Source organism: Perognathus longimembris, chromosome 1, assembly GCF_023159225.1.
Source record: "Perognathus longimembris pacificus isolate PPM17 chromosome 1, ASM2315922v1, whole genome shotgun sequence".
Classification (NCBI taxonomy): domain Eukaryota; kingdom Metazoa; phylum Chordata; class Mammalia; order Rodentia; family Heteromyidae; genus Perognathus; species Perognathus longimembris.
Genome location: NC_063161.1, coordinates 16,248,443 through 16,271,903, shown reverse-complemented (window position 1 = coordinate 16,271,903; position 23,461 = coordinate 16,248,443). Strand labels below are relative to the sequence as shown.

The 23,461-nt window shown below is 35.6% G+C and overlaps 1 protein-coding gene across 1 annotated transcript in view; it reads right to left on the bottom strand.

The window, feature by feature from the left end:
- Positions 1-23,461, bottom strand: part of Anks1b (ankyrin repeat and sterile alpha motif domain containing 1B) — an 895,075-nt gene that overhangs the window by 611,528 nt on the left and 260,086 nt on the right. The window contains exon 10 of the mRNA XM_048357586.1: positions 18,196-18,361. Within this exon, the coding sequence (XP_048213543.1) occupies positions 18,196-18,361 (166 nt within the window). The remainder of the gene's footprint in view (positions 1-18,195; positions 18,362-23,461) is intronic.

The following is a 23,461-nucleotide window of genomic DNA, read 5'->3' as shown; positions in this document are numbered from 1 at the left end:
AATTGAAAGAGAACGCTCACTACCAGACTCATTCTATGAAGCCAGTATAACCCTCATCCCAAAACCAGGCAGGGACTTATCACGGAAAGAGGACTATAGACCGATTTCCCTGATGAACATAGATGCAAAAATTCTCAACAAAATTCTGGCCAATCGACTTCAACAGGTCATCAAAAAAAATCATACACCATGATTAAACTGGATTCATCCCAGGGATGCAAAGTTGGTTTAATATATGCAAGTCAATTAATGTAATCCACCACATCAACTGGAGCAAGGTAAAGAACCACATGGTTTTATCTCTGGATGTGGAAAAAGCGTTCGATAAAATCCAGCACCCATTTATGCTAAAAGCCCTGGAAAAACTGGGATTCCAGGGAACATTCCTGAATATAATCAAGGCAGTTTATGACAAACCAACAGCAAGCATAGCTCTAAATGGTGAAAAACTAAAGCCATTCCCTTTAAAATCAGGAACAAGGCAGGGATGTCCACTCTCCCCTGCTCTTCAACACAGAACTAGAATTCCTAGCCAGAGCAATTAGGCAAGAAGAAAATATAAAGGGGATCCAAATAGGAAAAAATAAGTTAAACTTCCTCTCTTCACAGATGACATGATCCTATACCTAAAGAATCCCATAGACCCTACCCCCAAGCTACTAGAGCTGATCCAAAACTTTGGCAAATTTGCAGGACATAAAATAAACCCTCAAAAATCAACAGCCTTTCTCTATGCTAACGACCCGAAGACCGAGGCTGAAATCAGGAAAGCAACTCCTTTTGCAATAGCCACGAAAAACATAAAATACCTAGGAATAACCTTAACCAAAGAAGTGAAAGACCTCTTTGAGGAGAACTTTAAAAGCTTGAAAAATGAAATTATGTCAGAACTAAGGAAATAGAAAAACCTCCCATGCTCCTGGATTGAGAGGATTAATATAATCAAAATGGCAATATTGCCAAAGGCTAATTACAAATTCAATGCAATACCTATTAATATCCCAACACCATTTTTTAATGAAATAGAGGAAGCAATCTAGAAAGTCATATGGAAAAATAAAAGACCTAGGATAGCAAAAACAATCCTAAGCAGAAAGAACAGTGCTGGAGGAATTATAATACCCAACTTCAAGCTGTATTATAAAGGTATAGTAATAAAAACAGCTTGGTATTGGCACCGGAAAAGGCCTGAAGACCAATGGAACAGAATTGAAGACCCAGAAATGAACCCACAGAACTATGCCTAGTTAATCTTTGATAAAGGAGCTAAAACAATAGTTTGGAAGAAAGATAGCCTCTTTAACAAATGGTGCTGGCAAAACTGGCTCAACACATGCAACAAACTAAAACTAGATCCTTATATATCACCCTGCACCAAAATCAATTCCAAATGGATTAAAGACCTTGAAATCAAAACAGACACCCTGAAAACACTAAAGGAAGGAGTAGGAGAAACACTTGGGCTCCTTGGCGTAGGACAGAACTTCCTTAACAATGACCCAGAAAGGCTACAAATCAAAGAAAGGTTGGACAAATGGGACTGCCTCAAACTGCAGAGCTTCTGCATGGCAAAGGACATAGCTCACAAGATAAACAGAAAGCCCACAGACTGGGAGAAGATCTTTACCGGCCATTCAACGGACAAAGGCCTCATCTCTAAAATATATGCAGAACTAAAAAAATTATCTTCTTCCAAAACAAAACTGCAAAGAACCAATAGCCACCTCATCAAGTGGGCTAAAGACTTACAAAGAGACTTCTCTGATGAGGAAATGAGAATGGCCAAGAGACATTTGAAAAAGTGCTCTACATCACTGGCCATAAAAGAAATGCAAATCAAAACAACATTGAGATTCCATCTCACCCCAGTAAGAATGTCATACATCAAGAAAATTAACGATAACAATTGTTGGAGGGGATGTGGCCAAAAGGGAACCCTACTTCATTGTTGGTGGGAATGTAAACTGGTTCAGCCACTCTGGTAAGCAATATGGAGATTCCTCAGAAGGCTAAATATAGAACTCTCCCAGCAGCCCCACTTTTGGGTGTCTATCCAAAAGACCACAAACAAAATCACAGTAATGCCACCAGCACAACAATGTTCATCGCAGCACAATTTGTCATAGCTAGAATCTGGAACCAACCCAGATGCCCCTCAGTAGACCAATGGATCAGGAAAATGTGGTACATATACACAATGAAATTTTATGCCTCTATCAGATAGAATGACATTGCCCCATTTGTAAGGAAATGGAAGGACTTGGAAAAAAATTATACTAAGTGAAGTGAGCTAGACCCAAAGAAACATGGACTCTATGGTCTCCCTTATTGGGAATAATTAGTACAGGTTTAGGCAAGTCATAGCAGAGCATCACAAGAGCCCAATAGCTATACCCTTATGAACACATAAGATGATGCTAAGTGAAATGAACTCCATGTTATGGAAACGATTGTTATATCACAGTTGTAACTACTTTCAATGTCCCATGTGTATCTGTAGCTTCTATTCTTGATGATGTTCTTGTATCACCTTCCTGTGGTTGTACCTACACTGTCTCTGTAATCTTATCTGGGCATATTGGAAACCGTGTATACTGGTATTAGAAGTAGGAAATTGAAAGGGAATACCAAAATTGAGAGACACAGGGTAAAAAAAGACAAACAACTACAAAAGCACTACTTGCAAAACTGTTTGGTGTAAGTGAACTGAACACCTCAGGGGGGGAAAGGGAAAGGTGGAGGAGGTGGGGGTTATGAGGGACAAGGTAACAAACAGTACAAGAAATGCATCCAATGCCTAACATATGAAACTTAACCTCTTTGTACATTAGTTTGATAATAAAATGTTGGGAAAAAAATTTAAAAAATTAAAAAAAAAGTTTCACTTAGTTTTATTTTGAAAACTCAAGATTAATGTTAAAAAGATTAATGAATACATGGTAATACACTGATAATCTCTGGTTGCCTTACAAGCCTCAAGATGTAAATAAAACATTATTTATAGTGAACAAAGTCACTGACATTAAACTTTTGAGATAAATGGAAGATATTCCATTATTTGAAAAACATATTTGGAAAAGAAAAAAACAGGAGAAAAAAAGAGGGACCTCAATATAAATAAAACAAAAAACGAAAACAAAAACAAAAAAACACCCAACAACATGAATACTAAAAGTATGCAGCTGTAATGAACTATAATATAACGTCTCTTATAATGATTAAGTGGTTTAAAATAAGGATGCTATATACACTCAAAATGGATGAGTTATGCACAATGGAAATTTTATTACAATTCTGAAATTTATGTCAATAAAAGTAAAAAGGAAGGAAGAAAGCATTTATCTATTTCTGAGAAAGGACTGAAAACAGAGAATTAAAATTATAGTAGAAGCCCAATTTATAGAATGTCAGAGGGCATCTCATTATACATCTATAGTCACAAACATGTTTAATTTTAAAATGACTATAATACACACGTATATATGCCATGTGTTCAAATTTAGAAAAACCTATGCACAACAAAAAAGAAGTAAACAAGTTTGACAAAAAATGTACTCACTACCTTATAGGTAACTGTAACCCCTCCATACATCACCTTGACAATAAAAATTTAAATTAGAAAAAGTAATGACATTGCCGCATTCGTAAGGAAATGGAAGGACTTGGAAAAAATTATTCTAAGTGAAGTGAGCCAGACCCAAAGAAACATGGACTCTATGGTTTCCCTCACAGAGAATAATTAGCACAGGTTTAGGCTAGTCACAGCAGAGGATCACAAGAGCCTAATAGCTATGCTCCTATGAATGAATAAGATAATGCTAAGTGAAATGCACTCCATGTTATGGAAACGAGAGATATATCACTGTTGTAATTACTTTCAACATGCCATGTGAAACCGTAACTTCTATTGTTGTATCCGCTTCCTGTGGTTGTGCCTGCACTATCACTGTGTCATATCTGAGTACACTGGAAACTGTATATACTGGTATTAGAACTAGGAAAGTGAAAGGGAATACCACAATCGAGAGGCACAGGATAAAAAGACAGACTACAAAAGCAATACTTACAAAAAAGTTTGGTGTAAACCAACTGAACAACTCATTGGAGGAGAGGGAAAGGGTGAGGGGGGAGGGGTAATAAGGGAGAAGGTAATGAACAGTACAAGAAATGTATCCAATGCCTAACGTATGAAACTGTAACCTCTCTGTACATCACTCTGACAATAAATAAGAAAAAACAAAAAAATTAGAAAAAGTAAATTAACAGAGTGCTAATTGCTCTGATAAGTAACATATACAGTTGTTATCATTCTTTTTACTTTCTATACTTTGTGCTAAATTACTAAGATAATTCATTCAATTTTATAATGCAAATATAAACTTGTTTTTAAAATTTACTGCGAACAACATAAGCATTATATTACCAATAATGTTAATGTTTAAAATAGCACCCCCTCTGTTCTTTCTACTAAGGATTATTTTTGCTATTCGGGGTTTTTTATTATTCCATATGGATTTCTGAATTGCTTCCTCTATTTCATTGAAGAATTGTGTTGGAATATTGCATTGAATTTGTAGATAGCTTTTGGTAATATTGCCATTTTCACAATGTTAATCCTCCCAATCCAGGAGCATCGGAAGTTTTTTGATTTCTTGAGTTATGCCTTAATTTCCATGTTCAGGTTTTTAAAGTTCTCATCATAGATTTTTTTCACTTCTTTGGTTAAGGTTATTCCTAAGTATTCTATGTTTTTTGAGGCTATTGCAGAAGGTGTTGCTTTTCTGATTTCAGCCTCACTCTTCTGGTTATTGGCATATATAAAAGCCATTGATTTTTGAGGAATTATTTTATATCCTGCTACTTTGTCAAAGTTTTGGATCAGCTCTAGTAGCTTGGGAGTAAAGTCTATGGGGTATAGGATCATGTCATCTGCAAAGAGAGAAAGTTTAACTTCATCTTTTCGTATTTGGATCCCCATTATGTTTTCTTCCTGCCCTAATTGCTCTGGCTAGAAATTCTAGTACTATGTTGAAGAGGAGAGGAGAAAGCAGACATCCTTGTCTTGCTCCTGATTTTAAAGGGAATGGCTTTAGCTTTTCACCGTTTAGTATTATGCTCACTGTTGGTTTGTCATAGACAGCGCTTATTATATTCAGGAATATTCCCTGGAATCCCAGTTTGTCCAGGGCTTTTATCATAAATGGGTGCTGGATTTTGTCGAATGCCTTTTCTGCATCTAGGGATATAACCATGTGATTCTTTGCCTTGCTCCTGTTGATGTGATGGATTACATTAATTTACTTGCATATATTGAACCAACTTTGCATCCCAAATAGCAAAAATAATCCTTAGTAGAAAGAACAGTGCAGGAAGAATATCAACACCAAACTTGGTTATATACAAAACTACAGTAATAAAAACAGGTTGGTACTCACACAAGAACAGACTCAAGGACCAATAGAACAGAACTGAAGACCCAGAAATGAAACCACAGACCTACAGCTACCTAATCTTTGACAAAGGAGCTAAAAATATAGGTTGGAACAAAGACAGCCTCTTCAACAAATGGTGCTGGCAAACCTGGGTCAATACCTGTAACAAACTAAAACTAGATCCCTATTTATCACCCTGCACCAAAATCAATTCCAAATGGCTCAAAGACCTGGAAATAAAATCAGATACCCTAAAAACACTATAAGAAGGAATAGGAGAAACTCTAGGTCTCCTTAGCATTGGAAGAAAATTCCTCAACAAAGGCCCAGAAACGCAACAAATCAAAGAAAGGTTGGACAAGTGGGACTGTATCAAACTGCAGAGCTTCTGCAGGGCAAAGGACATAGCTTCCAAAATAAACATAAAGCCCACAGATTGGGAAAAGATCTTTACCAGCCATACAACAGACAAAGGCCTGATATCTAAAATATACACAGAACTCAAACACTTTAAATCCTCCAAAACAAATAATCCAAGAACCAACAGTCCTCTCAACAAATAGTTAAAGACCTAAAAAGAAACTTCTCTGAATGAGAATGGCCAAGAGTCACATGAAAAAGTGCTCTACATCACTGACCATAAAGGAAATGTAAATCAAAACAACATTGAGATTCCACCTCACCCCAGTAAGAACATCCATTATCAGGAAACCCAATAATAATGAATGCTGGAAAGGATGTGGGAAGGGAACCCTACTACACTGTTGGTAGGAATGCAAACTTGTCCAACCACTCTGGAAAGCAGTATGGAGGTTCCTAAGAAGGCTAAACATAAAGCTCCCCTATGACCCCGCAGCCCTACTTTGGGGCATCTACCCAAAAGACTATTAAAAGCAAGACCACACTAAAGCCACCAGCACAACTGTGTTCATCATAGCACAACTTGTCATTGCTAAAACATGGAACCAACCTAGATGCCCCTCAGTAGACAAGTGGATCAGGAAAATTCAGTACATATACACAATGGAATTCTATGCCTCCATCAGAAGGAATGACATTGCCCCATTCGTAAGGAAATGGAAGGACTTGGAAAAAAAATCATACTAAGTGAAGTGACCCAGACCCAAAGAAACATAAACCCTATGGTGTCTCTCATAGGGAATAGCTAGTACATGATTAAGCTAGTCATGGAAGAAGACCAAATACCCCAAACCATATGATCACATAAGATGTTGCCAAGTCAAATGAACTCCACATTACGGAAACAAAAGTTATACCACTGTTGTATTTAGTATCAACATGCCATGTGAAACCATGCCTTTTGTAATTTTTTTCATGCCTGTTTGTTTGTTTGATTGTTTTGTTTAGTTTTGTTTCTCTTGTATTTCCTTCCTGTGGTTGTACCCCCGCTACCACTATATCTCATCTGAATACCCTGGATACTGTTTATGTGGATATTAGAACTGGGATAGGGAAGGGAATATCAAAATTGAGAGACAAAGGACAAAAAGACAAACCATGCCAAAGGCAATACTTACAAAACCATTTGGTGTAAATCAACTGCACAACTCTTAGGGGGAGAGAAAAAGGGGAAGGGGGGAGGTGGGGGAAAAATGAGGGAGGAGGTAACAAGTTGAACAAGAAATGTACTCACTGCCATACATATGAATTTGTAACCCCTCTGTACCACACTTGGACAATAAAGAAAAAAGTTTAATGAAAAAAATAGCACCCCCAAAACTTAAAGAAAACAATTAATTGGTATTTTAAATGAGCTAGACAGATTTCTGTGCCTGATTGATGTGTCTCAGTGTTAAGACCAATTGCTGTTGTCCATATTGGAGCAGAATAATCAAAGCATGTTTCACTTGAAATGGTGACCTAAGATATTCATAGCTGCCTGTGGCTTGGGGTCATTTACTTTAAGAAGAGGAATGGAGAACCCAGCTAGTTCACTTCTCTGTTCTTGTTCATGCACAACTTTTAGCATTCCATTATTCTCGTTCCATTTATTTTATAAACAGATAACAGATAAAGAAGACAATAATCTGTTGGCAACAAATTGAATTGTCCTGTGGAAATTAAAAGCAAAGAAAACCCATGTTAAATGGCATCTGAATAGTTCTCTGGATTCTGCATATAAATAGGATAGGATCACCACAGAGAATCAGTATAAGTTCAGCAGCAAAATATAGCTTTGGATGTAATAATATTTTGTGCTATTATTTTACAATAAATTCTATTTTAAAATCCCTTCTAATACTTTACATTTCTTTGTTTCTTACACAATAATCAGACATAGAAACACAGATGTTTAGTAAATGTTATAAAATGAATGAACCGTCTTTATAAAAAAAAAAAGAAGAGCAATAGGAAGTACTGGGAAAGACAAACTAGTTTGTTTCAAATGCTTCTTTTATCAAACTACAATAATGCTATTTTCATCAGTTAGAATATACTAGATGATGATAAATGTAGTGAGTTGGTAAATCTGGAAATATACTTTGCATTAATTCTCAAAAGATCAAACAATAAAATTATTTTATTTGGCTATTTTTCGGACCTATTAAAACCCAAATTACCACTGAACAATAAATTATTTTTGTTTTATCCATTTTAAAGTAAATTCTTCTAAGAGACTAACAGTGAAACAGTTTACTAGGGGATTCCTAAATTTATACATTCTAATCTGAATATAAAATGTAGTACATTGAATAGAATCTAGAATAAAAGTAAATTGTTGCATTTAAATGTAGTGTGACTAGAGGTTTTTCAGTTAAATTTGTTAATGTATCTTAATTAGAATGTAGGAATATCTAAAGCTAGACTAGTAATATTAGTATTACATCAATTATACAGCATCTATAGAATGTCTAGAAAATGTAGGGAAGGAATAAAGGGTGCTATATATAGAATGAAAAGCATTATGAAAGACGTATAAGATTATATTTTCAGAAAGATACTATTTCTACTTTAATGCTGTACATAGAGGCTGCTAATAGGAATAATATAATGAAGTAGCAGTTTAACTGTTAGAACAGACTGAAATTATACAACTGTAAATTCTCATATGCCATAATGCCATTGCTCTTTTAAGAGAAATGAACTCAGGACCCTTTGCCCCTCTTGCTCCAGTGAGGTGCCAGTGATCTCAAATAACTGTCAGAAAAAAACAAATAGCCAAGGTATTTACAGGAAGCCTAGGCCCCTTTCTGGTAGTAGGAGTATATGATGAAATACGTGTGTCACATCAATGTCTCTGTTGCTGTACCTGTGGGGAATGTGTTCTATGTTATCCCCGAGCCCAATTTATAAGCCCTTTTGTGCCTGGCAAATACGTCATTTTCCAGAATCGTTTCATATATTACCTCATCCCTAGGTAGCCTTTCCTGATCTTTGCAAGTACAGATTATCTCCCTGCTCCTACTCTTGTCTTTCCCTTACACAGATTTCCATCATTTATTCCTATTTATTTTTATAAAAATTACAGACTGAAATGTGTCTCGCTCAAAAGATAGGTTGAAATTCTCATTTCAGTACCCCTGTGACCTTCCTCAGACAAAGGGTCTTTGCAGATGTAATTAATTAAAATGAGGTCACACTGAAAGAGGTTAAGCACTTCATTAATATGACCAATATCCCCAGAAGAGAAAGAAAAATATATACAATGGAAGCAAGAATTGAAGGGCTCAATTCTAAGCCAAGAAGTGCCAAATATTGTGGACAATTCAACAGAAGCTAGAAAGAGGCACACAGAAGGAACAGGAGACATATAAGGTGTCAGAGGGGAGCATGGCCCTGTCAAGAGGAGAGAGAGAGACAGAGAAAGTCAAAGTGAGGGAGAGAGAGAGAGAGACAGAGACAGAAAGAGAGAGAGTTGAAAGTAACAATTGTCAATGTTTTTACCAGTACAGCAAACAGGATAGTCTAAATGAGAATATTTTTAGACTGTATAATAGATATCAATTGTTCACTATGTGTCTCAAAAAACCTACAAGAAAAGATTTTGAATATTTTTACTCTAAATAGTTGATAACTGTTAGTGGAGCTAGATATATAATCTGATTACATCATATAGATTACTTAGTTTAAAGCCTGTACCGTCAAAAGATGAAATACCATTGCAGATATTGTGGTATTTTAGAGACATTATCTACCCTAAGTATACTTAATTTTCTTCTATAAATGACATCACATACATAGTTAATATTAATTAGATGAATGTTAACTGTTTTGATATGATTCATTTTATCTTTCTAAATGAATGTTATTCTTTACTTTCTAATGGTAAACAGTAATGTGTATTAATTGAAGAAAACACAATAAAAAAAAGTATAGAAAAGAAAATAAACATTGCATGTAATCCTACCATGTAGAAATAGTACTATGATGTGATACCTTTCTAGTCTTTCGAATGCAAATACAAATAATATCAATCTTAAACTAAATTTTAAAAAAGTGGTAAGTATGTATTCATTTGTTCATTTAATAAGCATTTATTGAAGGTGATATGCCATTATGAAATTTAAACTGCACTTGAAAACATTATTTATTATCTCTATGTTGTTCTACCATTCAATGTCTCAATACTACTTAGTCAATAATTCACTTCATCCAAGTGACTTACTTATTTTGGATTGATTGGAACCACAGATAGGCACACTATTGATTTGCCCCCACAAACCAGTGAAACTATTTCCAAACCATCCTTTTTTTTTCTTTTTTTTTTTTTTTTGCCAGTCCTGGGGCTTGGACTCAGGGCCTGAGCACTGTCCCTGGCTTCGTTTTGCTCAGGGTTAGCACTCTGCCACTTGAGCCACAGTGCCACTTCTGGTCGTTTTCTATATATATGGTACTGAGGAATCGAACCCAGAGCTTCATTGTATATAAGGCAAGCACTCTTGCCACTAGGCCATATGCCCAGCACCATCTTATTTTTAAAGCACTTCAATATTTATCCTGCCAAATTCAAAATAATCTCAAAATTCCATGCTTTATTAATTTAATAATTAGGTAACTGTAAATATGTTTGTAAATGTGGCATCTAGACCTAACATTCTGCATTCACATTCAAGTACTCATTTGCTTGCAAGTCTAAGATTTTTTTGTGACTTGAGTCCCTTATCTGGGAAGTGGGAATGATAATACAATATCACAAATTAGTTTAAGATTAAAAAGTATATATAAAGTTCAGTGGCATCATCTTTTTTTCTGAGTAGTTTATTTTTTTTAACAATTATTTATTGTCAAAGTGATGTACAGAGGGGTTACAGTTTCATATGTAAGGCAGTGGGTACATTTCTTGTACAATTTATTACCTCCTCCCTCATTTTCTCCCACCTTTCCTCCTCCCCAATTCACACACACACACACACACACACACACACACACACACACACACACACACCCCATAGAGGCTTTGTTAGAAGTTGTGGCTGCAATGGTGAACAGATAGACAAAATTTGAATTATAAAAGGCAAATCACTAAAACATTTTAGAACAAATAATTCCCCTGATAACTATATAATTTCCATCAAGGTAAGGATTTTCCAGGAAAGGAAAAATGAGAAGTCACTGTAAGAATGGAAAAATAGAAGCATTTATACATGTGACACACATATGGGGGGGGGGGGTGTCCACAAAGGGTTTCCTAAGGAAAAGTATGCATTACTCACTTAGAAAAGGACTGGAAGAAAGACTAATAAGATCGAACTCTACACATCTGAAAGTCCATAGTAGGAAGATGCTTCTCCCCATTAATGAACTTAATGTAATTAAGTATGTTAACATGGACTCTGTTGAGGCAGGAGGCTACACGTTGAGACACAACACACTTCAAAAGATAAACCATATACAAATCTACCAAAGGGCTCAGTGGCGCAAGACAATGATTGATCCAAGCTACTTGAGAAACAGATCAAAGGATCAAAATTGAAGGACATAAGAGTTCAAGAAACAAGAAATTCCATCTTAGTTAATGGCTGGAAAAGATAGTATATACTCATTATACCCAGAGACAAGGGGAAACACACAAAGGAGAATGATAGCTCAGCCTGATCCAGGTATAACCTGAGACAGACCTCAAAAATAAGCTGGAGCCACAGCTCAAGTGATAAAGCATCTCATTCGTAAGCACAAGGCCCTAAATCAAATCCCAAATCCAGCCTCGCCCCCCAAATCAGAGCATTCTGAACCTTATCAAGCATTTGGATCACTTTTCTAAGAGAATGGGAAGCCACTAAAGGGTTTAATCAGGTGAGTGAGGAAATCCAATTGTGCTTTTTACAATTACTTTGGCTGCAATGTGAAGTAAAAATTCAAGGAAGGCAAGTAAGACAATTAGAGGCTATTAAAATAATTTGGGAGACTGATTGGTGATGATAAAGACTAAGAGAGGCAAATAGATTTGAGAGATAGTCAGACAATAAGGTACAGAATTATCCTCACTCTATCATCTATTCTACTTAAAAATCACAAGAACTGGTGATTGACTATGGGGGCTGATGGAGGTAGGTGGCAAGAATGACACTCAGGATTCTGCAACTGGATGAATGATTCAATCATGTACTGAAATAAGAAACCTGGCATGAAGAACAGGTTTTGAGGGAAAATATGTGATTTCTATTTGAGGATAAATTTAAGGAGTGAAGTGTCCCTGGAAATAGTCAGTAGACAACAGATAGATGCAAACAATTTAAATTTAAATTGAAAGAAGTTCCTGGAACTGGAGATAAATGGTTGTAAGTGTTCAGCATGTTGATTTTAACAACTTATACATACTATAGATGAGATCATTTAGGAAAAAAGAAAAGTAAAAATGATGACTGGGTTTTGGCTGGAGATTGTAATCGTAACTTTTAGAGCTATTGGAAAAAATGTCAACTGTCAAAACTGAAAGAATAATATAATAAGATAAACATCTGCCTTGGACAACAAAGATTAGAAAGGATGTCATGATGGAGATATCACCAGGCTACACTGCAGAAAGGTTAAAAAAAGGAGGATTAAGAAACGTACTTTCAGAATTTGTGATATCCAGGTCATTGTTATCTTTAGAAAGTACATTTCAAAGAAGAAGTGAAGCATGAAAATCTGATGAAGATAGGCTGAGAAGTGAAAAGGAAGAACGAAAACAAACACACTGAGAATGTGGGATCAAGTGAAAAGAGCAGCCAAGTGTCAAGTGAGATCAAGGAACTTCGTATTGTTTAGTTGTCATTGTTAGTTGTTTTTGTTGTTTCTTGCTACTTATCAAATGAAAAAAAAAAACCTGGAGCAAATTTAAATGTTGATGCTCATAATCCAGTAGAAAAGTACAATTTTAAATACTATAGTGGTAAAATATTTCCCTACCTAGCAAGTAGAAGGGACTGAGTTCAATCCTCAGTACCACCAAAAATTAACAACACAGAAATGATTTTGAGGAGTGTTGAATCAATAGTAAACATCTGAGTAGTATGCATGAGACCTTGGACTTAAACCTTAGCACTGCTAGCTATGTGCTAGTGTGCGCACACGTGCACACACACACAAACACATCTATATCCACACATATATACACACATGTATATGTATATATACAAACATATGTATGTGTGTGGATATATATATATGGACATATAATTATGTATGCGTGTATCACTCATATGTATATGTGAAGGACAAAGAATAAATGAGAGACATATTCCTAAGAAGACAGAGGCATAGAGCAAAGTGAACAGAACCAACCTTGAATATGAAGAGAAAAACCCATTCATCTTAACAGGAAGTAGAAGAAAGAGAAAATTACAATATACAGTATTTATACAGTTATTAGAGAAAGTTAACAAGTTCTATCTATTGGCTTTTACTTTTATGAATTAAAATATAAAAACAGCTTCTGAGAATATGAAACAATGTAGGAATAGCACCAAAGGTTTAAGAAAAGTAAAGGAGAGTGAGTGGAATGAGAAGCGGTATGGAAGGCCTGTTTGAGTTTGATAGGCATGAATGTTTACGCCATTACTATAAATACTCTTGTCACTATAAACGAATTTCTGTTCCATAAAATACACCATAAGATTTGTCTGTAGTCCTACATCATGACTGTATTTTAAGAAATTATAAAATTATTTAAGATTGTATTAAAAAATCTTAATCTGTTTCATGTTAATTCACCTATAATACAAATAAAATTAATTTGAGGGGAAAAATATAATTTTCTTTTCATTTACAATGTTGTTTTCCAAATTAGCAAACTTCCACCAGTTTGAATAAGATGGTCACATTGTCAGACCAGAAAACTGTTCATATGGATACAGAAGGTAGCTACTATATCAGAATCTCACTGCAGATACAAATGGCCTCATTCTCTCTTTACCCCTCCATAAACCAGTAGTGGTTACTAATTTACCATGTAGATACCTGCTTAGATAAATGCTTAAGAAAGTACCAAGCACAGAGAAAATGCCAAGTAAATAATCGCTGTTTGATAAAAATGGTTCTTATCAGAAAGACCAATATTTGTATGTAAAAGAATGTTTCCAAGGGCCTTTAAATAGTTTACTCTTTTAAATGAGTTAAACATACCCACAGAAATCATGTTGACACTACTCTCTTGCTTAGCAGAGATAAACATTTGTCCTTGTCCAGTCAGAGTTCTTTTAATTTCAAAATTCTGGCATTAAAAGTAAAGCGGCTTTACTATCTCAAAAAAATATTGAGTTATAAATAAGTTACAGAATCACCCTCACACTCCTACTTATTTCCAGTATGGGGAAGACATAAGGGGTGTGGAGGATTATTCAACAGATAACACTTTCATTTCAGGTTTACCATGGTCCAGTAAGCACATTATTAAATTGAACAGAAGACAACAAGACCCACACTGCCCTGGTATGTAGCTATTAAATGTATCCACTTCTTAAATTTTAGTATAGATCATCTATTAGTTGTCAACAGGATTGGAAATAGTCTTCACTAGTGTTGTTATAAATTGTTTATTAATCAAAATAGATTTATTGAACATCCATATTGTGCAAAACCTGTACTAAATGATTCAAAATAACAGGTTGCTTAGTTACCATAAAATGGAAAAATTCCCCGGTGAAGGTTAAATGAGAAGCAGATAATAAAAAATTATCTTTAATGGCATCTGACTATTTCATAAAGGCTTTTACTGCCATTGTAGTCATTTTCTTTTTTTAAAATCATCCATTCATTCATTCTTTAATCATTCATTCATTCATGTAACCAAATCATCATAATCATTATATATGGTAATGATTAAAGTGCAACAAATAATAGTGACTGCATAAACATGAGTCTTAGCAAGCCTATGAAACAAGCACTGGACCACTATTAGTTTAAAGAGTCCCCACAAGGGTTCTTGTGTTGGAATTTAATCCCCATTATAAGATACAAGAATAAAGAATCTTAACCTGACTACAGAGTTGAAAGGCAGGGCCTCTGGGAAGTGATTAGGATTACATAAATTCATCAAGGTAGAGCCTCGATTGAACACTTTGACTCTATAAGAAACCAATAGACATATGGAGATATCACTATAAAACTTTTTTGTGCAATTAATATACTAATAAAAAGAAATATGTACAGAACTGTAGGTAACATTTAAACATTTCTCAGCTTTTGGTTAAATTATAAAATCTTCAATATGGATATGCTGACATTTTTGCTGCCATATTTAACCTAGTAATTTAAATCTTGTTGTAAGGATTTTGTAGTCGTTCATCTGTTAATAAGTACAAGAAGCAAGCACATGCACATTTAACAGATACTTTGAGAAGATGCATAGTGTATCCATGAACAGAATTACCAGCCAACCAAGGTCCCCAAGCAAGACAGGATCTGGTTTGTACTCCAGGCCCAAACATCTTCTCTGTGTGTGTGTGTGTGTGTGTGTGTGTGTGTGTGTGTGTGTGTGTGTGTGTTGAATTTATATGTTCCACTATTCAGCCCTATATTAGTTTCATAAGACTGTTGTAACTGCTAATTGCATAGCTTAAGCAACAAAAGTTGATTTATTAAGTTGTGTCATCTAGATGTCTGAAATCAAGGTATTAGTGGGGTTGAGTCCTGCTCAGGGCTATAAGGGTCTGGAGAGGCTTTTCTTTCAGGTATCTATGTTTTGTAGATGGCTATCTTCTCCTTGTGCTTCCTACCTCTGGAAGCAAACTCTTGTCTCTAAATTTCAGCTTTTTTTTTAAAAATAGGGACTTCAACCTTGTTGGATTAGGGACTACTTAATGACTACAGTTTATAACTTCATTAGCTCTACAACAGGGTCACATTTTGGACTAGGTTCATAACTGAAAAGACTTCATGTATTTTAGTTACCAGATTCAGACTACAAAATGATTAACATATTTTAAAGAAAAAATAAAATAAATTGTATTGTGGAAAATAGAAGCTAAAAATTACCAAGTATATTGAGGAGAAAAAGCAAACTTCTAGAAATGGAAAAGCAACAAAACACACAACCTAGAAAATTTAAAACTCAGTGGATGGATGACCTATTCTCATACTGAGCTTGAGAAACATAGTGAATTGGAAAATCAGACCAGAAGGAAATTGTTGAACAGACAGACAAAAGGTATGGAAAATATAAAAAAGAAACTAAGGTATTAGAAATATACATACTAAGAAGTGTTCACACATTTAATCAAAGTTGCAAATAGTGAAAAGAGGGAAACAAGGGACACAGGAAGGATGATCAAGCCTTAAGAGGAACTGTTATGCATTTGATTGTTTTCCCCTCTCACTTGAAGCATTTTGTTTTCTTTTGGTTTCTGCCAACACTGGGCTTGATCTCCGGGCCTCAAACTTTCACTTAGATTTTTTTTGCCCATAGCTGGTATTCTACTATTTGAGGCATACCTCTATTTCTGACTTTTGCTTGTGACACTCCTGGGGCTTGAACTCAGGGCCTGCGCACTGTCTCTGAGCTTTTTAGCACACTTGAGCCACAACTCTACTTCTGGCTTTTGGTAGGTTGTTTTTTTTTTTGTTTTTTTTGGGGGGGTTTTTTTTTTTTTAGAGATAACAGTCTCACCGTCTTTACTGACCAGGCCATCTTGGAACTGTGATCTTCAGCTCTCAGCCTTCTGAGTTGCTAGGATTACAAATGTGAGCCACCAACACCAGGTGTATTGCTGGCTTTTTGATGGTTAGTTGGAAATAACAGTGTCAGATTTGTCTGAACCATGATTCTCAGATCTCAGCTAGGATCCTAGGCATGAGCCACTTGCATCCAGCTTAAGCTAATGCACTTTTATCTTCAAAAACTGAACACATTTGGAAATGAATATTTCAAAATATCTCTATTGTTATGGTGTTAGAAATGTTACTGGGTTCAAGGGAGGGGAGTCCCTATCCCTCCAAGAGTCCACCACTCAGAGACAGTCTCAAGCAAAAAGATGGATTCATTGGGGAAGCAAAAAGCAAACTGATTGGCCAGGAGCAGACTTGGGAGCTGAACTGCAATAGTGACAAGCGGGCTGACCGGCCAGGGACACAGTGTAGACTCAGGAGCTGCCACCGTGACCCCGAGAAGTCTTCAAATTGGGGTTTATAAAGGTAAAAGTGTAGCACAGATGTAGGGGCTTGATGCAGGGGGTAAAGCAAGCAACAAACAAGGTAAGCCATTTACAGAAGAATAATTTTGGGGTCAGGTTGACCTAATCTACTGCCCCCAACATTCCCTACCATGTTTCCCTAATCAAGATGAAATAAGCTCTACAACATCTATAAGCTTCTCTCTGGGGGTAGCAATGCCTACCAATTCTTATATTACATGTCTTAACTCACACCCATTCTGTTTTTTCATTATCTTCAACATCTTGCTGGAATAGAAAACTCTTCCAATCTCTAAGCCACAATAAGTCTTACTTATCCTAAAAGAAATTAGTATGTCTTTTACTTACCTTCTTTCCTCCTATGCTACAACCCTACCTCTCCTAATCTTGAAAAAGCAACTTCTGTTTTCAATTCCCATTTCCTTAAACAACCATTGCTTGCTTCCAGAAAACTGGTTTTTATAACTTCATTTCCAAGGTTTACTATACAAAATTAAAACAGCCTCTCTTCAAATAAAAAAACCTTTCCTACCACTCCCTGTAGCAATGAGCACACTGGTCGTTCATTTATAACTATCCTCCTTTGTTCTCTTACACAATCACGAAGTATTTCTTTTAGGAAGTGGACAGAAGACAATAAGATGTTAGTCAAAAATCCACATTCAGTCATAAGCTTCACTATTTATTGATCTTCAATTTCCTTTGCTTCATTTGGGCACTAGTTTTTAATGTGAGTAAAGAAAATGATGGATTTGAAAATGCCATAAAAGACGTAGAATATTGGTAATATAAGTAGTTTGAATATAGGTAATATAAGTAGTTAAGTACACATGATAACTTGGAAATAGGATGCCAAAAGTGTATAGAAGATGCTTGCTATGAAATCAACTATGAAGTCCCAAGGGCTCAAATCTTTATATCTGACCTAGAAAGTTTTTCATGATTAAAAGATTTCAAAGTGCCTTCATCAGGGCAGAACTGTCTTTATGAAGGATACTTATCAGTTAAGAGATTTCACATCAAAACCCTTGATTTTACCAGTAGTCACTTAAAAATGCAAAAATTACAAGTTGGACTACTTTGGGGGCACTTTCATGTTGACAGTGCATTGGAAATCAAAATACTTGTGATGCATCTTCAGTTACAAAAGCATGCATATTGAATTAGTCCAGTTGTGAATGAGAAATTACCAGTTCTTGGGGAAGGTGCCCTTGCGATTTCTAAGGAGCAAGGTTTCTTTGTAACAGCTGTGTCCATGAGATCACATAGAAAGTTCTCATTTTCTGAAGGAAATGTGTCCAGAGAACCAGATGGTACAATTTCCATAGTGTAATTCCTCTTCTTTGGATAGGACTCCTGAAAAGGAGAAAAAAATAAAAAGCTTTGCAAGAAATACACAGCCTTATTTGATTTTATTTTTTAAAAATACTAGGAAAGATAGTCAGGTTGATCTATTCTTCTCAAAGGGATTGAGAGCTAATAATTTATCTGTTTGAGTAAGTGATTCACTATATAATCCCAGTAGCAACAGTGATATTTTTACAAGAGTTCTCATACTTCAGTTTCTCTGAATTTAATACTAAACTAGTAAAAAGTCTAGATTTCTTTTGATAATACATGTCTACTTTTTATTGTGTTTTAGAAAAGAGTCGTTTCCAAGACCCTTCTTTTTTGCCTGGTTCCTAGAGAGTCATATGATTCAATTTTGACCAGTTAGATATAAGCAGGCATTTGCTATGAAGCTTACAAAAATATTTTGTCCCACAGAAAAAGCTTGTAAGTAGGCATTTTTGGAGCTGAAGGTATCCTCAGACTGGATGCAATTTTAATGTCTAGAGGTAGGGCAGTCATTTTGTAACAATAAGGCATTAAGCACCCCACCCCCCCAAAAAAGATAACAAAAGCCAAAGGTAAAGAGTCTGGTACTTGGATTATATCATTGAACTGCTTAAATCGATCCAGGACCAGTCTTTTCAAGCTTCTTAACTATGCACCACCATTCTTACAGTTTAAGTTGTTTCTATTTGGGGTGTCTCTCATTTACTATTAAAGTATTATCATCTAAAACACAAGTATTTTTCTTTGTGAATACTATTAATGAGCTTACTAATATCCTTTTTCAGGTTAGAACATAATTTGATCCAATCTCGTTACTTATTCTTCAATATATTCTAACAATTGGAAATTGTTTTCATTTAAGAATAACTTAATTTCTTGTGCATGAGACACTAATTGGTCATCAGATGTTTATTGGATATTTTTCATAAATATATGCATATGCATACATGTGTAAAATGTTTATGTGTATGCATATAATACATATATGTGTGTATACATATACATGTATGTATGTGTATACATTATGCTAAGTACTAGACATCTTAAAAGACTAATAATACATGATCCTTGTTCTCAGAAAGTTCATAGTCTACTAGAGAAGAAAGAAATTATATGCATGATGAAATTAGCCATGTTTTAATTTTTGGTAGCTGTTACCTTATAAAGTATACATCACTAACAAGAAATAAATAGAACAGAAACTCATATTTTCAAAAAATCTTCCAAGATATATTCAAGAGTTGATAAAGATTTAGAGTAGGCTGCTATCTTTTCTATAATGATATTTACAGTACAGTAGACTCCAAGGTCAGGGTAATTGCTTTCAGACCAAAGCAGACCCTCACACATCAAAGAGTCAATTATGTTCACTCTACTCTATTGAAAGCAGTAAATTGGGAGTAATTTATTTTTAACAACAAAGGGTGACAAAGTAGAAAGAATCCAGGGGAAAGCAATCAGGATGGTTTATGATTTAAAAACCATGTCAGAGTCAAATGATAATAGAAACTGCAGTGTTCTGTCCAGAGAAGCCTTACAGAGACATAATCATTTTCTCAACAAATTTGAAAGGCTCTCCCTGTAAGAGCTATTCCACAAAGGGAGGGAAATACAGAAGTTGTCACCATAGATTTATTCCAAAGTTCTTTAGGGCAGAAAAAGGATGAGTGTTTATAAGTCTAGGAGGGAGAATTTCAGGCAATTCCAGAAATAGCTTATATGCATTAATAAGTAATAATATTATTTTAAAATAAAATTCACTGATCTAAAATTAGTTAAGAAATAACACTAGGGGCTGGGAATATGGCCTAGTGGCAAGAGTGCTTGCCTCCTACACATGAAGCTCTGGGTTCAATTCCCCAGCACCACATATATGGAAAACGGCCAGAAGGGGCGCTGTGGCTCAGGTGGCAGAGTGCTAGCCTTGAGTGGGAAGTAGCCAGGGATGGTGCTCAGGCCCTGAGTTCAAGGCCCGGGACTGGCCAAAAAATAAAAATAAAAAAAAAATAACACTAGAAAACAACAAAATGAACTCACCATGGAAGGAAAGAAAAAACAAAGGGACTAAGATTATAGCAATAAGGTTGTAAAATATCTATGTAAAAAAGAAATTCTAGCTCTAATTTATCCTAAATTAAATTAAGCAGAACAACTCATGGATTTGGTGGGAATTTTACTGTTTTTAAAAGAATTGTGATGGTTAAAAAATATGAATAACCATTTTTTCATGTCTTGTGTTTGTATGTGTTTTACCTTAAGCTAAAGAGCTTTGTATTAATCATCTATTGATAAGTAACATTTTTGAAACTTAGTCACTTAAAATAATAATAAGCGCTCATCATTTCAGTTTCTTGGATCAGGTATTTAGAAACAGCTTGTGATAGTTCTGCTTTAAGGTCTTTCATGAGATCAAGATGTTGACTCAAGAGCCAGTCATATAGTCACACAGCTAAAACACAGCACATCATAGGCCAGGCTGGGCTACATAGTGAGTTCCAGGATATATGGCCTGAACTACCTGTCTTCTATGGGGCTAAAGTATCCATTTCCAAAACAGCTCAATCATAAGACTGGTAAGTCTGCAGCATTTTGGGGAGGTTTCAGCTTTTCTCAGTAAGATACCTCCATAAATGACACTATGATATGACAGATTACACGTTGTAATTTGTTTTCAAGCAACTCAAAGAAAATTGAAGACACAGATGCTAGTGGCTCAAACCTCTAATAGTAGCTACTGAAAAGACTAAGACCTAAAGAAACATGGTTCAAAACAAGCTTGAGAAGAAGTCTTTAAGACACTATCTCCAAAATAACCAACATGTGGGCCCCAAGTTCAAACCGCATACATAATTTTGCTTCTCATTTAATACTATTAAAATACTGTATGTAACCTAAATGTGAACAAAATATTGAAAGCAGGTAATTATGTACTTTTTTTTTTTTTTTTGGCCAGTCCTGGGGACTGGACTCAGGGCCTGAGCACTGTCCCTGGCTTCTTCTTGCTCAAGGCTAGCACTCTGCCACTTGAGCCACAGCGCCCCTTCTGGCCATTTTCTGTATATGTGGTGCTGGGGAATCGAACCCAGGGCCTCATGTATATGAGGCAGGCACTCTTGCCACTAGGCCATATCCTCAGCCCAATTATGTACTTTTTTATTACAGAAAAATCTCTTGAATCCTCATTGCACTTTGAGGAGGAAATGTCTTTCTCCTCAAGATTTCTATAAAATCTACAGGGCATATGATCTCAATTCTCATTATTCCCCTTTGCTATGAATTTCTACTCATATAGAAGTACTCATTTTTCTCATCTGTGTCTATTCTTGACTCTGTCCCATAACTACTAGAATAAGTAAAATAACCTGGCCAGTTGTGCCAAGAGCCTTTGTACAGGAAAATTCATGGAAGCATTGTTCTTAATAACAAAGCCCTGGGTTACATTTAAAAGTGAATTGTCAGGGGAGTTGTGGGATGCCTGTAGTAGAATCCTGTAAGTCAGACCCAAAGAGACAAAGGATGTTTATTTTCTCTCATATGTGAAAATTAGATGTAATTTATAAATATACAAATAAATACATACAAGGTTTATTCAAGTGCACAGAAACTTATTAAACAAAGTCTTACTATAGTATACTCTGGTTTTTCTTCAGAACGTATAAATCTTTTGCCTTTTATAAAGTCTTTCTCTCTCTTTCTCTCTCTCTCTATATATATTTAGTTTAAAAGCACACATACTAAAAAATTATTATTTATTGCTACATAGACATATAATTAAAGTTTTTTCTTCCTGGTCCTGGGGCTTGAACTTAGAGCCTGGGCTCTGTCCCTGAGCCTCTCTGTGCTCAAGGCTAGTAATCTACCACTTGAGCCACAGGGAGGGACACTTCTAGCTTTTTCTGTTTATGTGGTACTGAGGATCAAACCCAGGACTTCATGCATGTTAGGCAAGCACTCTACCACTAAGCCACATCCCCAGCCATAATTAAGGTTTAACAATAATCCAGATAATTGTAATCATGAACTTCAAAGCAGCATTTATCCTTGGTAGGGAATGGAAGTTGAACAAGAAATGTACTCACTGCCTTACATATGAATCTGGAACCACTCTGTACCATACTTTGACAATAAAGAAAAAAGTTTAATAAAAAAAGTGAAAGAAAACATAGGGCCTTAAAATTGTCCTGCAGGGCTGGGAATATGGCCTAGTGGTAAAGTGCTCGCCTCGTATACATGAAGCCCTGGGTTTGATTCCTCAGCACCACATATATAGAAAAAGCTGGAAGTGGCATTGTGGCTCAAGGGGCAGAGTGCTAGCCTTGAGCAAAAAAGAAGCCAGGGACAGTGCTCAGGCCCTGAGTTCAAGCCCTAGGACTGGCAACAAAAACAAAACCAAACAAACAAATAAAATTATCCTGCATACTCTCCATTTGTTAAATATTTTATTGAATTGACCTCTTTTTGATGACATGTAATATTTGGTTATAAAAGCATGGTTTCACTATTTTTGTTTTGCATCTTCGTCCCTTAGTGATGTCTCACCTTCATAAGGAAGTCTCATAAAACTTATCTTCCACTAGCTGGTTACTCCTTTATATAACTATTTAAAGATAATGAAAAATTAAAGAATAAATACATTTATAATATAACTTAGAAAACATAGTTGAAATGGAAAAACAATGAATTCCATTATTGATGTTTATACATATATAGATATATAAGCTATGTCTCTTTTATCCATTTTTTATGTACACATAGACTAATTCCAAATTTGGCTATGTCAAGAGTGTTGTAATGACAGCACATTTCTTTTTTTTTTTTTTTTTTTCCAGTCCTGGGCTTGTACTCAGGGCCTGAGCACTGTCCCTGGCTTCTTTTTGCTCAAGGCTAGCACTCTGCCACTTGAGCCACAGCGCCCCTTCTGGCCATTTTCTATATATGTGGTGCTGGGGAATCGAACCCAGGGCTTCATGTATATGAGGCAAGCACTCTTGCCACTAGGCCATATTCCTAGCCCATGACAGCACATTTCTTGAACATAATGGTTTCATGTTCTCTAGATACATACCCAGCAGTGGGAATGCTGAATCATATGCTAGTTCTATTTTGAAATTTTTAAAA